The sequence below is a fragment of the Hakea prostrata genome, chromosome 7 (assembly GCF_041222555.1).
Source record: "Hakea prostrata isolate BN-2017 chromosome 7, UWA_Hpros_2, whole genome shotgun sequence".
Taxonomy (NCBI): domain Eukaryota; kingdom Viridiplantae; phylum Streptophyta; class Magnoliopsida; order Proteales; family Proteaceae; genus Hakea; species Hakea prostrata.
The window spans coordinates 67,315,232-67,341,424 of NC_142606.1; the positions used below are offsets into that span (position 1 = coordinate 67,315,232).

At 38.5% G+C, this 26,193-nt stretch overlaps 1 protein-coding gene across 2 annotated transcripts; it reads left to right on the top strand.

Annotated features, from left to right (window-relative positions):
* The first annotated feature begins 438 nt into the window (after positions 1–438).
* On the top strand, positions 439–26,193 carry LOC149011787 (Cyclophilin-like peptidyl-prolyl cis-trans isomerase family protein). Of its 2 annotated transcripts, XM_089164297.1 has the most exons (11): positions 879–966; positions 1,098–1,184; positions 1,306–1,484; positions 1,852–1,953; positions 6,430–6,539; positions 6,658–6,799; positions 16,015–16,237; positions 18,500–18,539; positions 23,489–23,681; positions 24,973–25,116; positions 25,197–26,193. In XM_089164297.1, exons 2-11 carry the CDS (start codon positions 1,157–1,159, stop codon positions 25,335–25,337), a joined length of 1,302 nt encoding a protein of 433 aa, XP_089020423.1. In that variant the 5' UTR covers positions 879–966; positions 1,098–1,156; the 3' UTR covers positions 25,338–26,193. The 2 variants fall into 2 exon arrangements, with proteins under 2 accessions (XP_089020422.1, XP_089020423.1); XM_089164296.1 differs by lacking the exon at positions 1,098–1,184 and having other exon boundaries at positions 439–966; positions 25,197–26,192.

The window sequence follows — 26,193 nt, forward strand, 5'->3', positions numbered from 1 at the left end:
GAGTTGTAAGCTTCGGCTTATCTTTGTATTTATTGCTTTTATAAAGAGGAGAATGAAGGACAAGAAACAACAGTTACAAAGACCCATATTGAAGTTTCGCGAGAGAGAGAGAGATTTCTGGGCGGCAAAGCATATGTTAGATGGGTGAAGGAAGAATACTTTCACAGTTTCACCTAGGCATGAGAGTGTTTAAATGGAAGGTAATTATGTCATTTGACTCTAATGATTATAATAATAAGTATGAGGGTATTTTGGTTATAAAAATTATAAATTGTGTTAATTAATTTTATTGGATACTTTTGAGAGGCAAATGTAAAGTGTTCATTTATTTGAAATAAAAATGACACAGATCAAAGCTCTGACTCCATATGAAAATTACCCTTAAAATTTTCACCTTTGCCGGGCGAAGCCTAATTCTCTGGTCATGCTATGAAGTTGGCTAAATCAGATTCCGGATTATTGGAGTGGGTTGATATTGATCCTGATTCGCTCCGCCAGTTCTCGCCAAAATTTCTAGGGTTCAGATTTCAGATTTCAGAGTTTAGAGTTTCCAGACGAGAAGAAGCTGGTGGTGGTGAGATCTTGAAGTTGGGTTTGACGTTTCCGTGCCTTTCTGGGTTTCTTCCCTATTTCCCAGTTCACGCAGGAGAAAAGCGGAAGACGGTGTGGTTTTTGAAGAGATAACCACATTTGTTGGACGGCGGCGGCGGAGGAGATGCAAAGTTCAGAATAGCCGTCATATCTAGATGTCTTCAATATATGTTTTAGAGCCGCCTACGAAGGGAAAGGTTGTGTTGCAGACCACCCATGGGCCAGTTGATATCGAGCTTTGGCCAAAAGAAGCGCCCAAGGCAGTTAGGAACTTCGTTCAGCTCTGCCTCGAGGGTTACTATGACAACACCATCTTCCACCGAATCGTGAAATCCTTTATTGTTCAAGGCGGCGATCCCACGGGAACTGGCACAGGTACTTCAAATGCATTTCGTATTTTAAGCTAAACAAGTATGAACTACTTTACATTCGTCATTGTAGATTTAATTATAATTGATGGGTAAAACGCGAGGGAGAGGTTTTATCAAGCTCCAATTTTGTTTTAGGACTTGAAGAAATTGGTCCTGGGGATATGTGAGGGAGCTGTTCGTCTAAATCAGCTGTGATGTGCTATTTCAAGTCGGGTCTTTACTGTGATAAACTAAACAGAGTCTTTGTGTTGGTGTATCTTATTACTTATTTATCATACATCTTTAGTAATTGACTGTTCACAGTAACTAAAATGAACTTAAGTGTGATAATTGGTTTCTGCAGGTGGGGAAAGCATTTATGGGGGTGTGTTTTCTGATGAGTTCCATTCTCGATTGAGATTCAAACATCGCGGATTAGTTGCGTGTGCAAATGCTGGGACCCCTAATTCCAATGGAAGCCAATTCTTTATGTCGTTGGACCGCTGTGATTTGCTTGACAAGAAGCATACAATTTTCGGGAAGGTAGTGATTTGTTCGCATCTTAATTATTTTTTGGCTTCCTCTGATTGCAAGGGAAATAAAGGGAACATAGGAGAAATTAAGTGAAAACCATAAGAATATTTTGTAATAATTGCCTAAATTGTGCAATTTACTCCAAAACATTTCAAATTTTCTTATTAAGATTTACATTCTGCAACCAAAATACTGGTATTAGGAATGAATATAAAAGTTCCATTTGAACTGTTTGATTACCTTATTCAGTAAGAGGTTGCACTAGTTACACTTTATGATTGCAACTTATATCTGTTCCTTCCCTTTGTTTTACATGCAACCCGATGGAGACTTCATGTTCATATTGATTGTTGCTGAAACTTCCGTCCTTTTGCAGGTAACTGGGGACTCAATATTTAATCTTCTCAGGTTAGGTGATATCGAAACGGAGAAGAGTGATCGACCCTTGGATCCACCTCCAAAGATAGTTTCTGTTGAGGTAAGTTGCTTCCATAACGTGTAGCTTGTTAGTTCTTTAGGAGAAATTTTCAGAAAATAGACATGCATGTATGATGGGTAGTGAAGTCCTTTTAACAGAGGCAGAAGGAGGGTTGGACTGCAGAGGCTGCAGACGGCTGTTCATGCTAGGTTATCTGACTGATACTTTTCTGATGTATACGTAAAGTAGTGAATCCAATCATTCAACTAGAGGAAGGACCTTTTTCAAATATTTCCAAGATTCATGTTGTAAACCACTTTAGCATCCCAATTTCCGAACCTCTTGACAGTCTGCTATTGGCCAGCATACTTAATGTCCTGCAGTAGGTACTTTAGCATGCCAACTTCTAGATAGTCGGCTGTCTGCCATCATGCTATACTGTCAGTTGCTACTCATCATGTGTCCAAGTGTCAATTCTCTAGGTATGCATGTTGGTTGATGAAACACTTGATTGATCTCCTCTCTCTTCTTTCCTCTTATCATTCAATCTTATTTTTTTGGATAATTAAATAATTAATTACTGAAGAGAATAAAAAGAAATACAAGAGCACAAGCGACAAAGTCCAAGCAAAGTGCCTTAACTAACAAGCAACCAAAGAGGCATTGAGCCAAGCAACCACGTAAGAGCAACAATTGAAGCAAACTCGATACACAAGCACAAGTGGCCCAACACCAAAGTAAGAGGTATCGAGCCTAACAACCATATGAGAGCAATAATAAAAGCAAACTAGTTATACAACACAAGAGGCCCATAGCCATACATAGAAAGGGCCCCAACTAACTAACGCGGTCTCCTGTTCTATCGTAGCCTTGAGAAGCCTCCCTTATAACAATGCACATGACCTATGCAGTAGCACCACAATTGCAGCGAAGGTAGCATCACAAGATTCAGACAAAGAACGAAGATAACAGATCAAAGTTCAAAACACATTCAGAGAGTTCAACAACGATAGTCCTCATGGCTTTCCCTCAAAGCTAGAGAAGCCATCAATGGCTAGAACCCTCGACAAATTGAAGCCAACCCTAGAAATAGGAAGGGAAGAGGAGAAGAATCTGGATCTGAGGTCGAGCTTGAAACGGAGAGATCAACAACAATGGCTCTCATGGCTTACCCCCAACACAAGAGGCCAAAGAGGAAAAGAACCCTCAATGATATGAAGCATATCCTAGAAACAGAAAGGGGAGAGGGAGAGTGGAGGAGACAGAGAGAGGAGAAGAATCCGTATTAGAGTTCGGACTCGAGTCGGAGAGAACGACAACGATACCCCTTAAGGCTTCCCTTGACACAAAGGAGCCATCGGAGCATCAAGACTGGAACCCTCAGCAAACAAAGATGAACCCTGAAACGGCCTCAAACACGTCTCTCTGTTATTTATTTATTTATTTATTATTATTTTTTATTACAGAGGCTGGGAGAACAGGAGAAGATGAGGAGAAGGGAGAAGTGGAGAAGCGGAGAGGGAGTTTGGATCACATAACTGATATGTAGCTCGACCTCTCCACCAAAAAAACAGAAGGAGAAGAAACAAAGAGAAGAAGAGAATTAAAGGGAAGAGAGCAAGTTCGACCAGGAACAATAGTAGTCAAATGGAGGTCCTAAAGAAGAGGATTGCAAATGAGTTGGCAAAACAGCAGGATTGCCTTTCCTCACTTGAAATTTATTAATAATACCGGCATTTATACTTTCTATTGTGATCAATTCTGTATGCACTTAATCTTCAAAGTTTTTTTGAATTATTAAAACTAAAGTTGTATCGTAGTTAGTGTCATTGGTAATCTCATGTTTGACCTCCAATTATTGGCTCCATTTGGATAAGGTGAGATGCGATTGTGAATGTCTTGCACAAGATGAAACCTAAGACCATAGTTTTTGATGTAGGAGAAACCCTAGAAACTAGGGGACCTACAAAGTGGGCTACTAGACTCTTAGAATTAAACGCCTATTCTTGACAGATAGTAAAGAAAGGAATTTTGCAGCACTTGTAATCTGATTTATCATGCATGTAAGACAGCTAAAGTAGATAAATAAACACGATAAGTCTTACTGGTAAGCACAACCAAACAATAATCAATAGGGAAACAAGGGGATGGGGATCTTGGCACCATAACACTAAATTGAATCCAAGACTATTAAGAAACTTAAAGAAAAATAGAGCTATCCTAATCAATATCAGATTTCTAACAAGGAATTCAACAATTAACAATGTAATGGGAGTCTTAGGAAGTTTTTGTTTTAAACAAATAAATGAGAAATATTTTAGGAGAGATAATGTTACCTGCTGATCTTGGCTGCAAAACAGGGGTTAGAAAGCATCTAGGAACATAAATAATAGAAAGAAACAAATATTTTGAAGAAGTGGGAATCCTAGGAAAGGAGGAAATAATATTTTGAAGTAATGGCTTATCCTAGGAAAGAGAGTAGGTGATAAGAGAGAGGGAGAGAAAGAAAAGAAACAAAGAGAAGGGAAAGGAGACTAACAAAAGACAACTAGACTAATAAAGAAGGAAGAAAAAAAAAAGAAGGTTTTTTTTTTGCCAGAAAAACAGAACGGTGGGTTTGGGGAAGAAGAAGAAGATTTCCAGGAAAGAAGCTAGGTTTTTTTTGAGAAAAAAGAGAGTAGATCTTTGAAGAGGAGAGCAAGGAGAAGTTTTCTAGTGGGAAACAAAGGTGAAAGGAGGAGAGAAAACTTACCTGGAGAGAGGAGAGAAAACCAGCACTGCCAGGAGAGAGAGAGAGAGAGAGAGAGAGAGAGGAGCAGCGTGAGCTTTTTCTAATTCTTTTCTTTCATTCATAAAATTGCCAAAAACGAATTTGTTCCTCACAACCCTACATGTTTATTTCCCAAAATAACCCTAAATAACCCTAACTTAAGTTGTATATATAACCCAAACTCAAAGTAATTCAAAATTGGGCCCAAACAGACTCTAGGCCCAGCCCATAAAGACTCAAACATGAAATCAAAATATTTAAATAGTAAACTACTACCCAACCCACTAAGACTAAGAAAAATAACATGACAAACTGCCTATGAGCAGTGTTTCTCATCGTCCATCCACATAGATGCTGTCGTGGGATGATCACTACGTCGGCGTCGCCGGTAAACTAGAAACTGCTCACTGATGTCTTCATCAGTTTTACAGGTGCCCCAGCTGGGAAAAACATGTTGGAAGTTTCATATTGGTAGATGATCCGACATAAATCTTTAGATTTAGTACATGGATCATCCCGTATTCGGCCACTGTTTTATTTCATATTTAATAGGAACGCCTAATATATGTTGCAATCTTATATTTAAATTAGTGTTTAAACACATTGTATGTAATTTGTCTAAAGTATAAATAATGTGTTTTTAAGTTTTTTTTATTTTTTATTTGGTCTTATTTAAAAAAGAAAAGTTTCCAATTTATGCATACCATCAAAGTTTTTGTTTCTTTTGTCATTGAAGCTTTTTTCCGCCCCTCCATAGTGCACCCATATATGATTTCAGCACCCCGAAACAGTGAGAAACAATGAAAAAGGGCTAGAGACAGAAAAAACTCTTTGTTACCTAGAAACAAGAAACAGACAGAGAAAAGTTGCCATACAAAGAGGAAAACCTAAATGTTGGGAGTGTTTTGCTAAAGATTTATCATTCAGATTTACAAGACCTTGATAGAAGATGTGCGAGAGTCTAGCACAAAAGTTGTCCAATTTCTGATAAAGTGTGTCATACTCGAAGGCTTAGAAGAGGAGTCAAGAGTGATAGAAGAGGTCAAGCTTATGCCTTAAGTCCTTAGAAAGCAGGTTACTTGCATTGAGGACTCCATGAATATGCTATTTGCACTTGACGTGGGTTCAAAGATCGAGCACATAGTGTTTGTATTCCACCTAAATTGTAATGCGGCAGTTGTTGGATGGTATGTTATTCTGCTTTTGGACAGTGCTGTGCCAAGCCGTTGGTCATCAAATTTTAACCCTCACAGTCCCTTGCTCCCCTTGCTCATGAAATCCCAGGCTGTCCGAAATCAAATCATATTGTCCTTCTGTCAATACAAGTCTGCGTATTTGTTGACCAAGTTTATCAAAGTCTTTTCACCTTTCACTTTGCAAGATCTTATTTTGGGTAACTATATTTAAGGCTTTTTAAAGTGGTCAAAGGAAGAATTCCTGAGTTTCAAACAGTGAAGGCGGCTTTCCTACTTATGTCCCTTACATGGCCTTCAGATGTTGAACTTTGAGCACCACCAATTTCATTCATGAATCATGATGCTTAGTAACATCTTTTCACAGTAGTCCTCACTGAATGAATTTTCAGTGGCTTGATTTTGTTCAGAGATACCATTAGCGTTACCCCCATTCTCCTCCACTGCTTCTCTCTGTTCCTTCTTTTCCTTTTCTGCTGTGGATGAAAATTTCTTGCATACATGGGCTGCAGGGAGGAAAGAAGATCTAAATGTGGCTACATCTAACATAACTTCTTGTAATTTATTTTTCAGGTATTATGGAACCCTTTCGATGATATTGTTCCAAGGCGATTACCTTGGAAATCTTTACCAGAGTCCACGACTGACAATGTGAGCAAAGATAAGAACAAGAAAGCTGTAAAGTGAGTTCTATTGATCTCTTAGTTTAGTGTCATCTTGTATGGCCTCTGGGGAGTTTCTGAATCATGTTGTTTGTCTGCTATAAACTAATTTTCAATCAATGAGGTCTACATGATGCAGAAAGCTGAATTTGCTTTCATTTGGAGAAGAAGCTGAAGAAGAAGAGAAAGAACTAGCAGCTGTGAAAGAGAAGATTAAGAGCAGCCATGATGTTTTAAATGATCCTCGTCTCCTCAAAGAAGAGACATCACAGATGGAACAGGTAATTAATTTATTTTATATCTTTTCATATCCCCCCTCTCCAGCTTAAGGATATTGAGTGGTGTGGTTGTGGTATAAGAATACTGTATGTACAGTTGCAGTTTACAAACGGTACAGAAATGGTTTTATGTGGTACTGTTTTAATATATGCCATTAGTACCGCACCCAAAACTGTTATCATAACGTACTGTAATATAAGCCGTTTTAGAAAAACCATTCCGTATCCTTTTTGAAATGATTTGAGACGGTATGGTTTTATACGGGCGGTTTTGGTGCCAAATTGACACCCTTAGCTCACCTCACCCCTCTCTCTCTCTCTCTCTCTTATCCTCTTTTGCTGACATCTTCTGGACAAGGTTCCCCGTCTCTTCTTTGTGGTTTTTCTTTTTTTCATATATAAGTTTGATATGTCCATCTAAAGGACTGAGGGCATGGGCTTCTCTTTGTTTCTCTGCTTAACTTTGAATCTATCGCTATTATCTGTTGATTTACAGTGTTAATCATATTCAATTAATTCACCACTTGTGAATGTTTGGTGATGAAACCTAATTCTTCAAAAATCATAGCCATAATTGGGCCTCTTAGGGTTCCACCCCAAACCAAAAGGAAACTCTAACAAGTAGCAATTCTGTTATTTATAGAACAGTACCAAACCCTTTCAAAGTAAAGCAAATTAACCAAATGGAAAATGAATTTGAAGAAAGGAGTGTTTTATTTTTTTAGATGGTATCAAAATTTGAACTAAGGAAACTAGAAAATAATTCTGGGAGGAAGTGACTTGGGGTAGATAACTAGAGAATTTGTCCTTACCGAACTATAACAGGACCTTCTTATTGATAGAATCTTCTTCAACTCTTAATGAAGTCATTTGAAAGTTTTATGGTTAGAAAGGTACCAGTGGACCACTTAGACCCCAAATATCAGCTTCATACATCAAGGATAAGCATTAGAAAAATTCATTGAAATTAGGCCTGATGGAGGTTATTGTTGCAGATCTTAAATCAAGGTTGCAACTCAAAACAGCAGTAGCCTTAAGGCCTTTCAAATTAAAGGATTTTGGTTTTGGTTGCCTCACAGGTTTTCTAGACCACCCAACATCTCAGATCAGAAGACCCAGGACAGGGAAATTTAGCTTCTTTAGTGATGTTACAGGGAAATTTAGCTTCTTCAGACACTCCCCTCCTATTTTCTTGAATTTTTTTTTCTTCCCAGAAATCTTGCGGCAGAATGCAAAAAAAGAAAAGAAAAAGAAAAGAAACAAAGAAAGAAAGAAGTGGGTAGAAATATCCATATCCTTGAAGTTCCAAGAACCCACCCCATACCTATCTGCAAACTTCCTCTTCCTTTTCCTTAACCGTAGACTTCCCAAACCTTTCCCACCCTTTTTCTTAATTAATAAAACCCTAATCCATCTCACCTATGGATTTTTATCCTCTGCAATGATCCACTTTCTCCCAGTCATCCCAAAACCATACCCATATTAGCACTAATTCATCCCTCCCTTTTCCTAGCAACCCTAAGTCATCCCATAGGGCCTTGGGATAGTCCCACAAGCCAAGATACATAAATAATAGTTCTTTTCTCCCAATCAAGCTTCAAGCCATCCCGTAGGGTATCCTATAATTTTTAACTATCCCATAGCATACCCAAACTATATCTTGATCCTTGGACAGTCCATTATTTGGTAGTTCTTATTAAAGAGGGTCTTGGAAGATTTAACCCAGACCCTGGGTTACATCATTTAGTCTTCAGCATAGGCCATTGGCAAAATCGAGTATGTTTGTTTTCAAGGTATAAAAATCTTGTTTCGTTTTGGTGTTCAGTCGAATCAATATATCCGAAATACCAAAATTTCAGTGAAATTCTGTCCATAATTTTATACTTACAGTGGTTTTCAGGCCAAATTAAGGCCTGAAACTTAATGAAAATCATATTCGGATGTTGAACACATTTAAATTATCATCTTGCAAAAGTAGTTAAATGGATTGGTATTTTGAATGTGTACCTTAGATTGGCAGTATACGAGCCCCTGATCTATAACTACACATATACACAATTTTTTAGGTTTTAATATTAAATTACACAAATATTAGGCTATTTAAATGAGAAGTTTAAGGAAATCATTCAAATTGGCAGCTTTAGATAGAAGCTTCTGTTCAGCATCCCCCTCCAAAAAAAAGATATCATTCAAACATGCTACCAATGATTCACAGTAATTAATAATGAAGTACTTAAATTTCAAGGATTGAGTGTTACTTCACGATCAATATGATGCCGGCAGGGGAGAAAATTCCGGCAAATGTGTTCTTCAAGGGCACAGCCTTAGACTAGATACAGTACTGGGAGAGGAGAATACCATTTGAAACATGGGAGCAGTTACAGGTGAACGTTTCGGCCATGCCCAATTGAAATCCCCTCGAGGAACTCGTTTCCTTACGACAAGTTGGATCAGTTGCAGATTACAGAGAGAAATTTGTGGCCTAATGGCAGCTATGGGACAGGTGGACTATGCATGGCTGAAGGGAGTTTTTCTGGCAGGATTTCAGCCGAGTTCAAGCAGAGACACGGTTATTCTCTCCCCACAATTTGGACTCCATTCAAAGAACTGGGTATTAAGCGGTCCAACCAAATTTTGTAACCCACGGCCCAACCATTTGGTAAATGGGTCACAAGCAGGAAATAACAAAACAGGCCCAAATAACCCATTTAAGGCAATAGTGCCTGGGCCCACCAAGAAACCCTTGATGGCAACCCTTTCATCTTCCCTAACCCCAACGGCGACCACAGAGGGGTGTCACCACCTCGTCGGCCAAGCTATACTGATGGCCAGCAGCATCAGAATTCACCCATCAGAGACCTACCCTACGCGTAATGGTGAACAAAGCTCGACAAAGCCTGCTTTTTCCGCTGCAACGAGAAGTTCCACCACAACCACCAATCTACAAACAGCTGCAGGCGGTGTTACTGCATGAAGAGTGAAGACAATGACAAGGAGGACAACGATGAGAGTTTAACACTAGAGTCACTAGATGCACCTGAGGGCAACGATGCAATTGAGCTCTCACATCATTTGGTTGTTGGGATTGATTCTCCTAGAACCTTCAAAATCAGAGGTGACCTGCAAGGTACTGAAGTTGTGGTCCTCATGGGCAGTGAAGTAAGTAACCCATAACTTTGTTGCTTGGGAGTTGGTTCAGAAGCTGAAACTCACCGTACAAGACAAGGGGTTGCGGGTGTTGCTTGGGAATGGACAACAGGTGTGTGGCGAGGGAGTGTGCCAACAACTCTATCTGAGGCTGCAAGGAACCATCATGATTGGGGATTTCTTCCTCTTTGAACTGGGTGATGTTGTTGATATCATCCTGGGAGTGGCATGGATGTCTACGTTGGTTGAGATCCAAAGCAACTGGAAATTGCAGACGATGAGTTCATTCAGCAGGGAGAAATGAAGAAACTAGTGGGGATCCAATACTGCTGCAGCTTGAGACCACCCTCAGAGGAATTCTAAAGGCTGTAGAGGCTGGCGGAGATGGGTTTTGGTTACTGCTATTACAGGCCAACAAGATGGAAGAGAATGACAACATCGAATTACCTTTAGCCACTTCTGGAGGAATACTAGCAGTTGTTTAGAGAGCCTAAAGGGTTATCTCTGCGGCAGGCTCATGATCACGCCATCCTCTTAGTTGCTGGCAGCCAGCCTTCGAGCGTACGGCACTATTGGTACCCACACTAACAGAAGATTGAGGTGGAATGCCTAGTAGGTGAGATGACAACAGCAGGGATTATCCGACCAAGTACCAGCCCTTAATCAAGTTCAGTTTTACTCGTGACGGAAGCTGGTGCTTTTGAGTTGATTACAGAGTCCTCAATAGCATTACCATCCCTGACAAGTTTCCGATACCTGCCATTAATGAAGTTTTGGATGAATTAGGGAAGGTCCAGTGTTCAGCAAGTTAGATCTGAAACCAGGGTATCATCAAATCAGAGTTGTGGAGGAGGACATTGAGAAGACAACGTTCTGAACCCACAACGGTCACTATGAATTTCTGTTCATGCCGTTTGGTCTTTCCAATGCTCCAGCCACATTCCAGGTGTGATGAATGATGTCTTTAGACAACAATTGCGGCGTTGGATCTTGGTGCTCTTAGATGGTATCTTAGTTTACAGTCCAAGCATGGAAGAGCATAAGCAGCATTTGTGCCTCATGTTCAACACCTCACTTCTCATAAGCTGGTGGTGTGACCAAGAAAAAATGTTTATTTGGAGTACATGAGCTAGAATACTTGGGCCACATTATTTTACGTGATGGGGTGGCAGCGGATAAGAAGAAAATACAATGCATGATTGACTGGCCAGTCCTAAAGACACTTAAAGAGATAAGGGGATTCTTGGGCTTAACCGGCTACTATAGAAGGTTTGTGGAAGGTTATGGGAAGTTGGCATCACTGCTCACACAATTGCTGAAGACTCCTTCCAATGGACTCAAGACACCCAAGCAGCCTTTGAAGCACTCAAGGCCACAATGACCACAGTCCCAGTCTTGGTAATGCCTGATTTCCCAAAAGGATTCCAGGTAGAGACTGATGCATCCGGCATGGGTTTGGCAGCAGTTTTGATGCAAGATGGACGCCCGATTGCCTATTGGAGCCAAGTGCTCGGTGCGAGAGCAAGGTTGAAATCAGTGTATGATAGGGAACTCATGGCCATTGTCTTAGCTTTGCAAAAATGGCAACATTTCTGATGAGGTGACACTTCAAGGTCAGGACTGATCAGAAGAGTTCAAAGTTTTTGCTTGAACAGAAAATCATAGGGGAAGACCAGCAAAAATGGATACTAAAACATATGGGGTTTGACTTTCAAACCATTTACAAGCCCGGAAGGTGAAAAATCATAGGTACATTTATGGGCTCCTTCAAGAGGCTCTGGAAGAGGTGGGAGTGAGGAACGTTGAGCAGATTGTGACGGATAATGGTAGGAACTTCAAAAAGGTTGGGGAGATGGCAAATAGAACTAAGACTCTATATATGGTGTCTAACTTCAGCAGCTTTCGGGTCCATTACGAGGGATGGAAATAGATGGAAGGAAGAACTTGCATAGTGATTGATTCAGATATTTGGGCTCAATTCTAGGAGACATAGATGATGTCGAACAAAGGGATTATATTTGGGTGGTTAAATTGGAGATTGGAATTTTAGAATTCAATACAATTATCATTAGACCAGCTATGGTGTAAGGAGCGAGGTATAAGGCTGTGAATATGAGTCAAGAAACTTCATTTTTTGGAGGAATGAGTCATAAAAGAACTTGGAATGGCAAAAACAATGGCGTTGAGATGGATGAGAAAACTAGAAAGGATTAAGTAAGAGAGACTGGGAGTGCTCAAACGGTTTGGTCATTTAGTATGCTTTTGATAATGTTTCTATGCTAGGAGCACTGTTTTTCACAAAAAAACGGTTTTTGGTGTTTCTATGCTCAAAGTATTTTGGGAATAGTTTTAAGTGTTTGATAAACAACAACAAAAGCAACAATAAGCCTTGTCCCAACTAAATGGGGTCAGCTACATGGATTCTTGCCTTCCAATCAGTTCTGTTTGAGGCCATGCTAGATACAAGGCCTAAGCTATGCATATCCTTTCTTACCACTTCTCTTAAGGTTATCTTAGGTTTACCCCTAACTCTTCTAGTTCCTTCAATCTAGATTATATCACTTTTCCGTACAAGGGCATTTATTGGTCTCTGTTGAACATGGTCGTGCCACCTCAAACGACTTTCTCGAAGCTTATCGGGGGCAACTCCTAAACCAACTCTAATATGATCATTCATTATCTTATCGTTCATAGTTTTGCCACTCATCCAGCTTAGCATCCTCATTTGTGCTACGATGAGTTTATCTAAAATGATTCTTTTTAATAGCCCAACACTCTGTACCGTACATTATAGCTGGTCGAATGATAGTCCTATAAAATTTTGCTTTAAGCTTTAATGGAATACGTTGATCACACAATACCCTAGACGTACCTCTCCACTTCATCCACCCTAATTTAATTCTTTGGGAAACATCCTCTTCTATATCACCTCTTTTATTTATGATTGAACCTAGGTACCTAAAAGAATCACTCTGAGGAATCTCCTTATCGTCAAGTTTTACCACCTCATCGTCTGCTCGATCATGACTAAATTTACAAACTAGATATTTGTCTTTGTTCTACTTAATTTAAAGCCTCTTGATTCCAAAGCTGCTCTCCATGATTCTAACTTGGTATTAATCCCCACTTGAGTCTCATCTACATCACAATATCATCAGCAAAAAGCATACACCAAGGGACCTCATCTTGAATTTCTTTGGTTGATTCATCTATTACAAGTGCAAATAAATATGAGCTTAAAGTTGATCGTTGATGTAGCCCAACTGTATTTGGGAATTCATTACTGTCCCCCATTGTTCTTACACTTGTCACTGAACCATCATACATATCCTTAACTATGTCTACAAATTTACTTGCAACACTTCTTTTCTCTATTACTTGCCAAATTAACGCTCTAGGAACTCCACCATAAGCTTTTTCTAGTTCTATAAATACCATATGGAGGTCTTTACTACACTCTATACCTTTTCGTGAGTCTCCTAATTAGGTAAATAGCCTCTGTTGTAGATCTTCTCGGCATAAACCCAAATTGGTTCTCCGTAATTGTGGTTTAAGTGTCTCAAACGGGTTTCAATTATGCTTTCCCATAATTTCCTAATATAGGTCAGTAGTTTAATACCCCTATAGTTATTACAGCTTTGAATATCTCCTTTATTTTTATAAATTGGTATCGCAATGCTTCTCCTCCATTCATCTAGCATATTCCCTGTGCTCATAATCTTATTAAACAACTTATTAAACATGTTCCAAAATATTTTCTTAAACATTTTCTAAACAAGAATATGTTTGACAAACACATTCTAGGAAATATGTTCTTGGTGGAATTTTTTAACTTTTGAACAAGTATTAACTATTAACAATTACAAAAGTGACATTATTAACATTCTATGAGCATCACCAATAATCCGGCATTTCCCATTAACATCAACCAATGAACTATCAAAAATCACATTCCAACAGAGGCCATATTTTATAATAAACCCATACACTTGCCTAAGAATAAAGACAAATGATAACATAGGACCCAAGAAAACTAGCAAAGCCTATCTCAGTAGGAGCAACTCCCAACTTCTTCATGCAGGAGAACATTTTCAATGCTTTCTTCCTTTGACATGTTGTGATGGAATGCAGTACTGTATTTAAGACAAAACCTATTTCTCTTCCAAGAATTTGAATGGGATTAAGACCACTTCTTTTATATTCAAGTAGTTTCTAAAAGCAACAACTGTGTCATCTCGAGGTTATGATGCACCTGAGTATGCAAAAAGCTGGGAGCAGCTTGCTTTGCAGTTTCTACTGAATGAAAGTATAGAAATTAAACTCATATGGATCTGATTTCATATAGAAATGAGTATTATACACAGCTCATAAACTGTTATAATTATTTTCATTATTCCTCTACAAAGGGCCTTCAGAATCAAGCCCTTTATCCACATTGTTGATTTTCATTATTCCACTGCATAAACTGCGCTGACTTTCCTGCTGAGTCTCCATGGATACCTAGATCACTGATCTGATCTTGTCTTCATGGTGAATAAGCGGTGATTATTCCATTCCATGACCCATCGTCTCTTTGAGGCATTTCTTCGAACAGTTCTCTTTCATCTTTCTTACAACCACATTTGCGTGCGTCAGGACTAGCTTCGGACATTATATCAAACACATGGAGCTCGATTGCTGCTCTCAATACCATCGATAGAACAGATGCGCTCACCATTTGCATGGCCAACGTTTGAATCTCTTCTTCTTGTTCTTCCACTGTTAAAGCCATATTTCTTCCTTCCCCTGTTTCCGGTGACATAACTGATGTGGTTTAATATCAAATACCCAATTAGAAGGGTAATTGGTTAAAATGAACAAGAGGATTTGTCGACAAATGAAACATTTATAGATTAATGGGGTCACAGATGAACTATTGACTTGTGCCTTAGCTTTAATTCCTGAATTCAAGTAATCGATTTGGAGGAATATCTAAGTTGGTTTCCACTTGGGGTCTTATCCAAAAATACTCTGCTTTCATCTCCAGTATATTCCCAGTCATCGATCTCTCATAATGGCCTCTGTAACCACGCATCGATCTTTCCATTCTGAGAAGAAAGCAAGATGGAGGACCTCCCTTTGTCTGTGGCCACAGAAGAGACCATAGAAGTAGCAGACCTTGAAGCTTTTCCAGCAGCATTGGCCACGGTCGGTTCTGCTAGAGACACTAATGGGCATCTCGCAGACCTCCATTAATGCCGAAACTGGCAACCTTGGCCGCAGTTCTCATGGCTCCTCCTTTCACCATCGTTACTTCTGAAACCACTGAGGAGCGAGGAATCTCTAGACAGAACAGACAGAATAGAAGAAACCGAAGATAAGAAGATACAACTTAGGGTTTTGTGGTGCTCGAAAAGAGAGAGATCACTGCTGCCAAAAGCTTACGATGGAGGAGATGTTGGAGTTGCAGAGAGATAACCGATTGCAGAGCTTGTTTGAGAGAGAAATGGAGTTATCGAATGGGTTTGGGTTGATGCGTTTCTTTTATCAGGCACATTTTCATCAAATTTGTTACTGAAACAGAAAAACACCTTTAGAGTTGTTTCGCAAAACCTGTTTTTTGAGCTAAATTTACCACCGGTCCGTTTTTCCAGCACACAAAACCGAACTGGTTTACCAAACGCATTTCAACTGTTTTCTGTTCTCACAGCACATGTAAACAGGAAAAACATTATTCGGCAGAGCTATCAAATGCACCCTTAGAGTTGGGATAAGGCTATGATTGTTGTTTCAAATCTCTGGATCAATTTAAGGCTTAGATGTTGGTTATGTTGTCCCACTGTATTTTCTTTTGTTTAAACATTGTTTGATCTTTCTGCTAACTTTGTTGCTACTGGTTTCAAGATGTGTTTGAGCATATCTCTTCATTTGAGCAGGATGTCCTTGCTGAAAAATAATGAATGATGTGTGCGAGCATCATTTTGATGCTATTAATATAATTATATATAACTGAGTTACTTTAGTTTTATGTATCAGTGAATCATTTGAACATTCTAAAATAGTGATGATTCACACGATGTTTCGAAATGCAGAGCTCATCTGATGCCAAGAAGAATAGGGATTTGCAGCTGTCAGTTAGAGAAGCCCTTGTCTCTAAGAAAGAAGAGTCACACAGAAGATTTGATCCTAATTCTTCTGAATCTCCTGATCTCAGTGATGAAGATGAAGCCAATTTTGATGTACGCATGCGTCTTCAAATTCTTAAGAAAAGGAAGGAACTTGGAGATCTCCCAATTAAACAGAAACCACAGAAAGGTATTCAAAATACTTGCTATGATTGTGAACTTCTGTTTATGTACATTTGACAAGGAAACTGTAAGTCATGCTGCTGTATCATCCTCGCTTGTTACTAACATATCCTCTGCTCATACGCTAGTCATAGAGTATATCACTGATAAATTTTCATTGATCAGATTCGTTTTGGATTTTGATTGTCAAAGAGTATATCAATGAACACTGAACAACGTGCATTATATAGATCTGCTTGAGATTTTAATGGTCAAAATTTATCTGAAGAATATATGTTTTTATTTTTTTTCTAATGAGTTTTGCTACATTGCTTAGATATGTAAGTAGATTAACTGTACAACAATATGGAGTGGAAATCAGAAGTTTTAACTGTTCTCTTTGGGGCTAGAAAGGACTAGTACGATTTGTGCTTAAATGGATCCTCTAAAATGACTTAGTGTCACATTCCAGTTGAGTGGCTATAATTTAAGGCATAACTAGGATGCATACCAGCAAACCACACAATCAAGATCGTGCAGTAGTCTCATCCCAGATCTCACGTCCATACCATATATCTCATACATCAATGACATGTGAGAATCCAGAGATCATAACAGCAGAAAGAAAGGGAATTAATCTTTAATTAGTATAAATCACTAACGATTCTCGGAAGCACAACCCATCTGTGTAAAGTAAACTATGTTTGTTACAACAAATTGTCCTTACATGGCATCAAACTGAACTAAATAAGTATTCAATAGTATAACTAATTTAAAGTAAATCAATGTGCTTCATGAGCACAATCTTCACACTTGTAACCAATGTTATGTCCATTCAGATCCTGACTTCCTGAGTAGATCACATATATTCCTCTAGAGCAAGAGTATCATTGGCAATGTCATCTAAAGGGATATCTACGAGGGGTAAGCTTTTACCCCCAAGCTTGAAGATGGGTGGGGGGCATGAGATGCAACTTAATGCAAGTTAATTAAATAAGGATATGCAGTGCTACAATGTTATGAACAAGACATTGCTGGTCTATGCTCCCTTTGGTAGAGTTTAAATTTTATGATTATTTGACTTATAAATATGAATAGATGTGTTTGGTATGGTTTATGATCCCTGTTTGTCATTAAAACAGATTGATTTAATCATAAATTCATGAAAAAGGTTGGTTATGATTTATCACCATAAACTGTTAATTTTTGTTTTGTGGGTAGCATTAAAGAACATGTGCATTACTACTTAAGTAGGTGTAAAATGATAACTTAAAAAAATTAGAATGGAACCTTTCTTTTCTCTCTCTCCAACCTCCACCTTGCTCTCATCTCCAATTTAATAATATATTAGGATACTAAAACTAGCCAAAACCAATAAAAGTGAACCAAAACCAAAATCAAAGGCAGTGTATTTTTTTTACAAGGTGAACCAAAGCCAACCTAAAACCAAATCAATGATACATATAACCTGCTGCTATTGAAATTACTGAATGCTGATTTGTCCCTAGTAACAGGGATGCTCTTCGCTAATTTTGCAATGTAATCACACTGCCATGCCTTAAGTCTTCTGCTAAGCCAATCATGCCAATGGTCCTCCACTAGTACTGAGTCAGTCTGTAATGCTTCTAATAGAATTGGGAAGATAAGAAAGGAAAATTGCAACAGAGTTTCAAACAATGGAACTATTAGCTATGGAATGAACACACAACATTAAAACCTCAATGAGACTACCTCTAGTTATAGGCAACTCAATGGGATTTATATAAGTGTCCTCCATCCAATGGTGGTGAACTGTTTAGCTCTTAGGTATTTTTCAAAATGTCTTAGATACTTCTAAACTGTGATTCTAGTTTTCTAGATATTTACAACAGTCATTGATATTTTTAGGAATTATCTAGTCTTTCTCACAAGTGTAGGACTTTCTAGTAATAGGCCAACCTTAGCTCAATATGCATCTTTATTGGTTAGGCCATGTGGGCCTTACAAGCTAAGCCTATGGGCCTTGAGGGTTACCCTGTGGGCCAATATTTGGCAGACTGTGACAAATGGTTACCTGCTGGGTGAGGCTGGGCTGGTATTTAAGCATTTTCACTTACAGACTGGATATTTAACCCATAAAGGTGATAGTGTAACCGAACCAATAAGGGTGGTGGGCTGGTAACTACTTTAACAGTTGACCTGCTCCTACTGAAATTACTGAAGTATTCATTTCACTATGTCAGTGCATGCTGTGTCTTTTATTATTGCCAAATTATTGATGTAATACTACAAATGCTCCATGATTGTGCAGATAATTCCAGTCCAAAGCGCGATGTAAGGTCCCCTGTGAGGTAACTAATTTGATTTAGTGGTGTTACTCTTGTTATACGTTCAACATTGCGTTGATCGGAGAAATTTAGAACAGTGAAGTTTGATATTATATTTATTTCGGTTCTGTTGTTTCTAGACACTACATGAACTGGATGTGGTGTTGCAGCTCCTATAATGCTCTGATATAAATATTGTCCTACCTTCTTTACATTTTTTTTAGTTATATCTTAAAATGTATGTGGCTTTGCGTGTTGTGTGTTATCCAGCTCTTTTCTATTGCTCCCCCCCCCTCTTGTAATGATTATTATTTGTGATAATATCATAGAATAATGTACTCCAGATTACTATGGGGGCATCCTGGTCCCTTTGGGATTTTAGTATTTAACATCATTCACATGAACAGTACTCTCAAGAATTTTATGATTGATTTTTTTGCTTCTGATGTTTATTTTGATTTGTATTATATATTTGAGGTAAGGAAATTGAGTTAGTTCACATCAAGTTGGTTGGCCAGCTAAGAAATGGTGGGAAACTACTGAGAATGACATGCAATATACTGGTAATGCCCCTATCACTTGGACATAGATGAAGTGTGACCTGAGTAGAAAATATGTACCAAGGTGTTTCAATGCTCATGTTCAGGAATTGTTTGGCACTCAAGTAGGGAAATCTCTATGTAGCCAAATTACATGCAGAAGTCTGATGCCCTAGCATCTTGCATTGGCTTCAAGGAGAATGAACTGTAGGTGCTAACTCAATTCCAATAGGGATTTGAGACAAGACACTAATGCTGGTCTTGGTATGATATTTCTGACATCAGAGACTGTTTTGAGAAGGCTCTCAGGGCTGAAAGGCTTAAACTCGTTCCACAGGTAGTAGATATGGTAACTACAGAAGAAACACACCTTCCACCAAACCATACACTTTTGGATGCACCTCCAGAGCCTCCACACAAAATTCTATGAATGAGGAAGTAGGGATAGATGCTGTCCAAGGTAAGCTTGGTATGGATCTCCAACAGGAATACTTGATTCCCAATGGATGAACCGATCTTCTAGAAGAAGTTGGGGCAAGAGATGCATATAAGAAGCAGATATTATTGATCTCCTAAATCATCGAAGTAACATGGTGGACCGAGGATAGTAACTAAATCGATTGATCACTTCATTAGGTGTTTTTGCCTTTTGAAAAAGAGGAGAGGAACCAAAAGAGAAAAGGTGAAGGTGGTAGATTTAGAAAGGCAAAAAAGATGAAGAAAATGGTGAAGAAAAGGTGGAAAGGGTGTTTTGTCACCATGTCAGAAATTTTGGGTCTGATGTCATGTTAACTTTTTCTTAGCAAAGTAGGTTCAAGTCAAACTTTTGTCTTGAAAAAAGCTGGGCTCAGGGTCTGAAAGAGCTTCAAACAATTAGGTTGTAATGCTTGAGTCAAGGTTCAAAGTATTGGTATTGAGTATCGCATAGGTACGGTGATTTTAAAAGACATATCGTCTCGTATTGAGTATTGTATCGTACTAGCCAATACATTTTGATGCAATCCAGTACATGCCCTTAAAATGAAAAAAAGAGAGATGAATAAATATGTATCATATCGGCTGTATCCAATATAGATATGTACCGACTAGTAGCGTATTGTATTGTATCGTGGGATATTTTAAACCTTAGCTTGAGTTTTTTCACCAAGCCAATTTATTTATAGTAAGAGTAGAGAACAAAACTAAAATGAAGGGCAGTATTCATAAGTTACTTTTCATGTGAACGGTAACCATGAACAGTGTTCAATTATAAAACTCTAAAACACCAGAGTAAATTGGGATTAATTAACATGCACAAATAAATCTGAGGCACTTGACAAATTCATAGACCAAGGATCAAGTTGAAAATGGGATGAGGTGGGTTCCTACTCAATGTACTCTTTCTCATTACTACAATCGGATAGTAGGGTTCAGTTCATGAGGCACAAATAAATAATGTGGTAATTGGCAATCCGTAGACTCCAACAATTAAGTTAGACAAAAGAGGTAGATTGATGTAACCCAGGTTCTAGGCCAATCTTCAGGATACTCTCAAATTGAACCAGCTGACAAATAATCAATTCCTGGGAGTTTATGTCAGATTCTGGCAACCCACAGGGAAAGGAAACTTGGACAAGGTAGCTATGGGATGGATGTGGAAGTTTAGGGTCTTAACAAGATGAGATAAGATTGTGGAATTAGGGTTTTAACTATACCCAAAATGGTTTTGTTGAAGAAAGTGGGAAAAGTTGGGGTAACAAAGATCCCTAGGTGGGTTGGGTTTATTTGGGGAATTTGTATCTTGGGTATGGAAAGAAGTAGGAAAGGTTAGGGTTTTAAGTCTTAACAAATTCCAATTTGGGATGGTGGATTGGGGAAGATATGGTTTTGGGATATCCAGACACATCTTAGGTAGGATGGGATGGGAATGGGAGACCTGCAGTTAGGGGAAAGGGAATTGGGAAGCTTCTTTACCTTCTTTCTTCTTTCTTTCTTGACCTCTTTCTATTTTTTCTCTTCTTTTTGATGCAGGGCTGAGGACATATGCAAGAAAAAAGAAGCCCAATAGCTCACTAGAGTATGACCCAAATCAGCCAATGATTTTCATGGGCAAGGACTATTTTGGTGGGTTAAAGTCAGCCCACATGTTATGATCTTCATGGGCTAGACCTAAGCCCAAGTATAATCCTTGAGAAATTCATCAAAATCAATAAAAGGGTATTGTAGTTTAAAAATGAGGAATTCATTGTCAAAAGAAGCTTTCTTTTGTCAGGAGTTAGCTAGTGGTTGATAGGTGGGTGTTAGCTAGTGGTTGGATGGTGTAATTAATGTTTGTCTTAAGAATAGCTACATAAAGGGACTCATGTAAGAGGGTGGATCACTCACTCATGAATTGAAATTAAAGTTGCTTTGCAAGTCCCTCTTCTCTCTAGAGAAACCTTGTGCTCAATCAAGGTAGGTTGGTGTTCGATTCGATCAATCCACCTTGCGCTGTGAAGCCCGAGTGTTGTCTTCTTGTCCTTAGTGCTCTCTCATTTTGTCATATTGTTCCCTCACTTTTTTTGTCAAGTAACAAGCCTACTTATAGTGACCATTTTCTGTTTTGGTTACCATTCAGATCTACCATCTACTTGATATCAGATCTTAGAACATCCTTCTGATGTCAATGGTAATCTACACTTACAGCCTAACTCCAATCTGGTTCGTAGTTCTGCCCCTACTTTGAAGAGCTATTCTACCCCTGTTGTTATGTTATTTTCCTTGTAGCATCACTCTAGTTTTTAGTCTTCTTTTACATATGAATTCTGTTTCATACTAAGTCTGTCAATCTGAAATTTATTCCCTGTGAAAAGATCTTGATTGGCTACTGTTCTGATCATTCAAATAAAGTACTACATTACTTTTCTTTTGTTCGTTTCTCTTTTTCTTTCTATGCTGCTGCAAGATCAAAAATGGGAAAAGAGGAGGGAAGTAAGAGGGGGCCTGGGGGGGGGGGGGAGGCGTGCAAGTGGAATAGAAGATGGTGAGGGATACTGCCACAAGGGAAAGAGAGGGGTGGGTGTGGGCTGTGCAGGGTTAGGGAATGGCATGGTGTTGGGAAGAGGCTGGGGTTGCACTTACTCGACAGGAGTGGGCCGGTTCACTCTTAGGCTTGCTGTAGAGGTGTTTGATAGGCTGTAGCAGGTTCTTGAGATCTAGGAGATTGAAGAAACGTGCAGAAAATTCACTCAGCCCTAGGGATCCTTCTTGGAACCCATGACTCAAATTCCTTCAATGCTCAATTTTATTAATCCATTCTGATTTTCATACAAAGTGTGGGGGTCTTTATATTGTATCTTACAATGAAGGAAAGACACTTTGAGTGAATCCAATCTGGATTGGGAATCCCTTGACAACTTAGCTAACGACTCAAATCACTCAACAACTAACAACTTAAAAAGGGGGTCCCTTAAGGACCACAAAACATTACCAAATAAAACAACAATTATCAATAATGAATCTTACTTTAAAATTAATTCCAACTGGGACCCCACATAGACTAATAAGACATTTGAATAACTTGACATATTCAACACAAAAACTGAAAATGGGTTCCTAGTCCTGACACCACAAGGTAGATCCACTAGACCCCAAAAGAGGTGTAGAAATGACCAAAATACTCCTTAGGGCATTGGGCCCAATTCTGAGGGACCCTATATGCTTGCTGGATCTGATTGCATCATGAATACTTGGTCTATGTTTGATTACTGTCTTGAGCATGGCATTGGAATGCACACATCAGCTGCTAGAGTACCATAACAAAATGATTTTGCCGAAAGGAAGAACATGGTAAACGGTATGGTAAATGGACAGGACAACACATATTTATAGCAACTTAGAAGATTTTTTAAATAAGCAGTCCACACAATAGTCCACATATGGAAGCTTAGGGTCATTTTCATTCTCTTCCTCTTGGGACCATGCCAACTGGATCTATGGCCAAACATATTCCAAACTCTAGATTTTTCCTTGCTCTTCATTATCTTTTCTAATTTGCTAATACTGTATCATCCTTCTAATTTAATTGGCTTGAGAAAATCTGCAGTCTCTATTTTAAATACGTATAACTGCTATTGACCTGCAAGAACTTTAGGATACCAAAAATTCAAAAAATACAGGTTGTTCTCTTTTCATTGGGCATTTGACCTTTCTTATTTTTAAACCTCCTTGAATGAATTCAAAGTATTCTTTTCTGCAATTGTTCATCTTTAACTTGCGTGGCATCTAATGTTACTTTGTATGATACAGAATTCAAAGGTTCATTTGATTGGATATGTACCACCTATATTTTGATTAGAGTATGCAATTTTGTTTGGTTTGGGGACTTTTTAAGGGTTTAGTAATAAACGAGGAAGGGATTAGACGTATGCTTACCATCGGTGGTATTCCTGATTCCTTAAACCTTGTGTTTATCAGGACCAAAGATGAAGACAGTGATGATCAACCAAAGATGGAGAAGCTTTCTCTGAAGAAAAAGGGAGTAGGCTCTGAAGCCAGGGTTGAACGTATGGCTGAAGCAGATGAGAATTTGCTTCTAATGGGCCATGCTGAGCGAGCAAGACAGCTGCAGAAAATGAAGAAACGCAGACTCCATGGCCGAGCTGAAGAAGTATGTTCTGGAGACATGTCATATATGACACTTCGTTTTCTTAACAGTACTTTTTTTCTTCGTAAAATTCCTTTCTATCTGATGGAAGAATATTTCTTATTTTGCGAAAAATCTGAGCCATTTCTTGAAAAAGGAAATTATTTTACCAACCTGAGCCTGATTCAGAGTTGGACATCTGCTATTCCATTTGGTTTCTTCTGACAAAGGACCATGGTTCGAGCATCTTGCAGCAGATCTGAAATGATTGGCAGATTAAACATGTTACTGCTGTTGAATATCTAAGGTTCTCTGTGACTTCCCTAATTGAGGAAATGGAAATATTGTCCAAATTACAATGATGTTTCTCACTTTATCTTCTCTTGCAATACCTCATATGATATCCTCTTCTTTTCCTTACCAACAATTTAACATAAACTTATTGCTTGTCTTTGAAAATTTAAACTGCAATACATATTAAGGTTCTAGACAATGTTTAAACAGTTGAAGGTGTGGTTGAGTTATTTGAGCCTCCTAAGCATTGGAAGCTAAAAAATATTACCGATGTTTTTTTTTGAGAAAGTCGTCGTGTTTAGAGGTCAGACTAAACGAAGTATGGTGCTCTTCAATCATTTACAGTTTTGTTAGTGAAATTCTTTTTGGGCCAAAAGCGTTATCTTTAAAGCATTCTATCAGATTAATGTGATGTTGCAATTCCATATTACCCTAGCCCTTCCCACTTCTGTGCCTCTATTTCTTTCAATCAATTCCATATAATGTTTCCCTTCTATAATGACTTATTATTGAGAACATTATTAGAAAAATGAAGAAACAGAGAAAATGTTGATGCTGAAGTTTGGTAACTTTGAATCACCATAAAGCTATGGTTTTGCTACTCTGGGACCATCTTCTAGTTAGTCAGTTGTAGTTGGTCTGAATTTCTTGGGATATGAATGGAGTATGTCATGAAGAGAGAGATTTTTTATTTTTTTATTATATTATTATTATTATTATTATTATTATTATTTAAGGTTTGGAATATAAATTTCCAAGTGGGAATAGATTTGGTTCTTAACTGTGTATTTTAGATTCCCAATCACAAAAACAATGTGCGATAGCAGGATGAATTTAGGGGTAAAAAGTTTTTGGTAGAAGTTTATTTTTTCTAGGGCTTGCACTTTGAGATGCTTCATGCCTCTTGCCTTGAGTCTTTCACTTCATAAAGCATTGGTTTTTGGGTATCTTAACCTATAATCATCCTGTCTTTTTATTTTGCATAATTCATTTCAATTGTTCTGATTTGTTTACTCTTTAGGTGTTGGCAAAACTGGATAAGTTCAAGCAGTCCCTGTCTGCAAAGTCCAGTGCACCAGGTGGCAAGTCTGGTAGTGAAAGAGAGGAGGATCTATCTGGATGGAGGGAAACTCGGTTGAGTTTTGCTCGTGATTCTTCTGTCAAGGCAAGTTCCATTTCCTTCTCTTCTACAGCACGATTTTAGAGTTTTCATGTTAATGAATGTGTGTGAATCATATGATACAGGATGGAATGACTCGTAATGAGGACCCAGATGATTATGTGGTGCATGATCCTCTTTTGGAGAAGGGGAAAGAGAAGTTCAACAAGATGCAAGCCAATTTGAAGCGACGGGAACGTGAATGGGCTGGTAAATCTATTTCCTGATTTGGACTGATAAGTGAAGAACCTGAAGCTCATGACAGGGCACAGATCCAGCAGCAAGTACCAATGTCTGCATTAAGACACAAGTCTCCTGGGACAAGTGATTGGTAACGAGTGCACATCCATTTCAACAGGGAAGTGTGTTCATCTAGTTTTGTATTGCTTTTCGATTGGAGATCTTCATTCTTCCACTGCTGGTTGCTTTTCCTTGCTCAGTGCTCCTCGGTTATCCTATATTCGTACAAATAGAAGGTAGTGTGTATATTAGAATGATCATTGATTTCATTTCTGTAGAAGAATGTAAGAATGAATGATCGAGCCAGCATTGAGAAAGCAACGAGCCACCTTCAGTCTTGCCTGGCAATACATGTGCATGTAGAATGGATCCAGATGACTTTTGCTTGAACAATTCATTCAAATTTTATCTGGATAATCTTCCCTTGGGTGATTGGAAAAGATTTTGATTTATGACTGCTTGGATTGTTCATTGCAACCCAGCCACAATCCAGATATGTGTCAACTGAATTTGTGAACAGAAGAACAGAGCTCAAAGATGCAATCTCAAATAAAAAAACAAGTCGACTATTGGCCAATTGGATGTCATTTTCTTGTGGCTGTGCCAGAATGGAACAAATCCATCTGCACTAAAAGGCTGTATTTGGGTGACACAAGTTGAATAAGTGACAAGAAAAAGCCTCTAAATGTTCTCAACTTCCCATGGACTGAAAGCTTCATTAGAAACTTCTAGACTCTTCTGATAGTTTCTGAATTTTATAGTGGGAGGGTCATGAATGGAGCCACCAATAAGTCTTGTCATCTCCACAATATCTGTTTTGAAACTTGTATTTATTTATTTTTG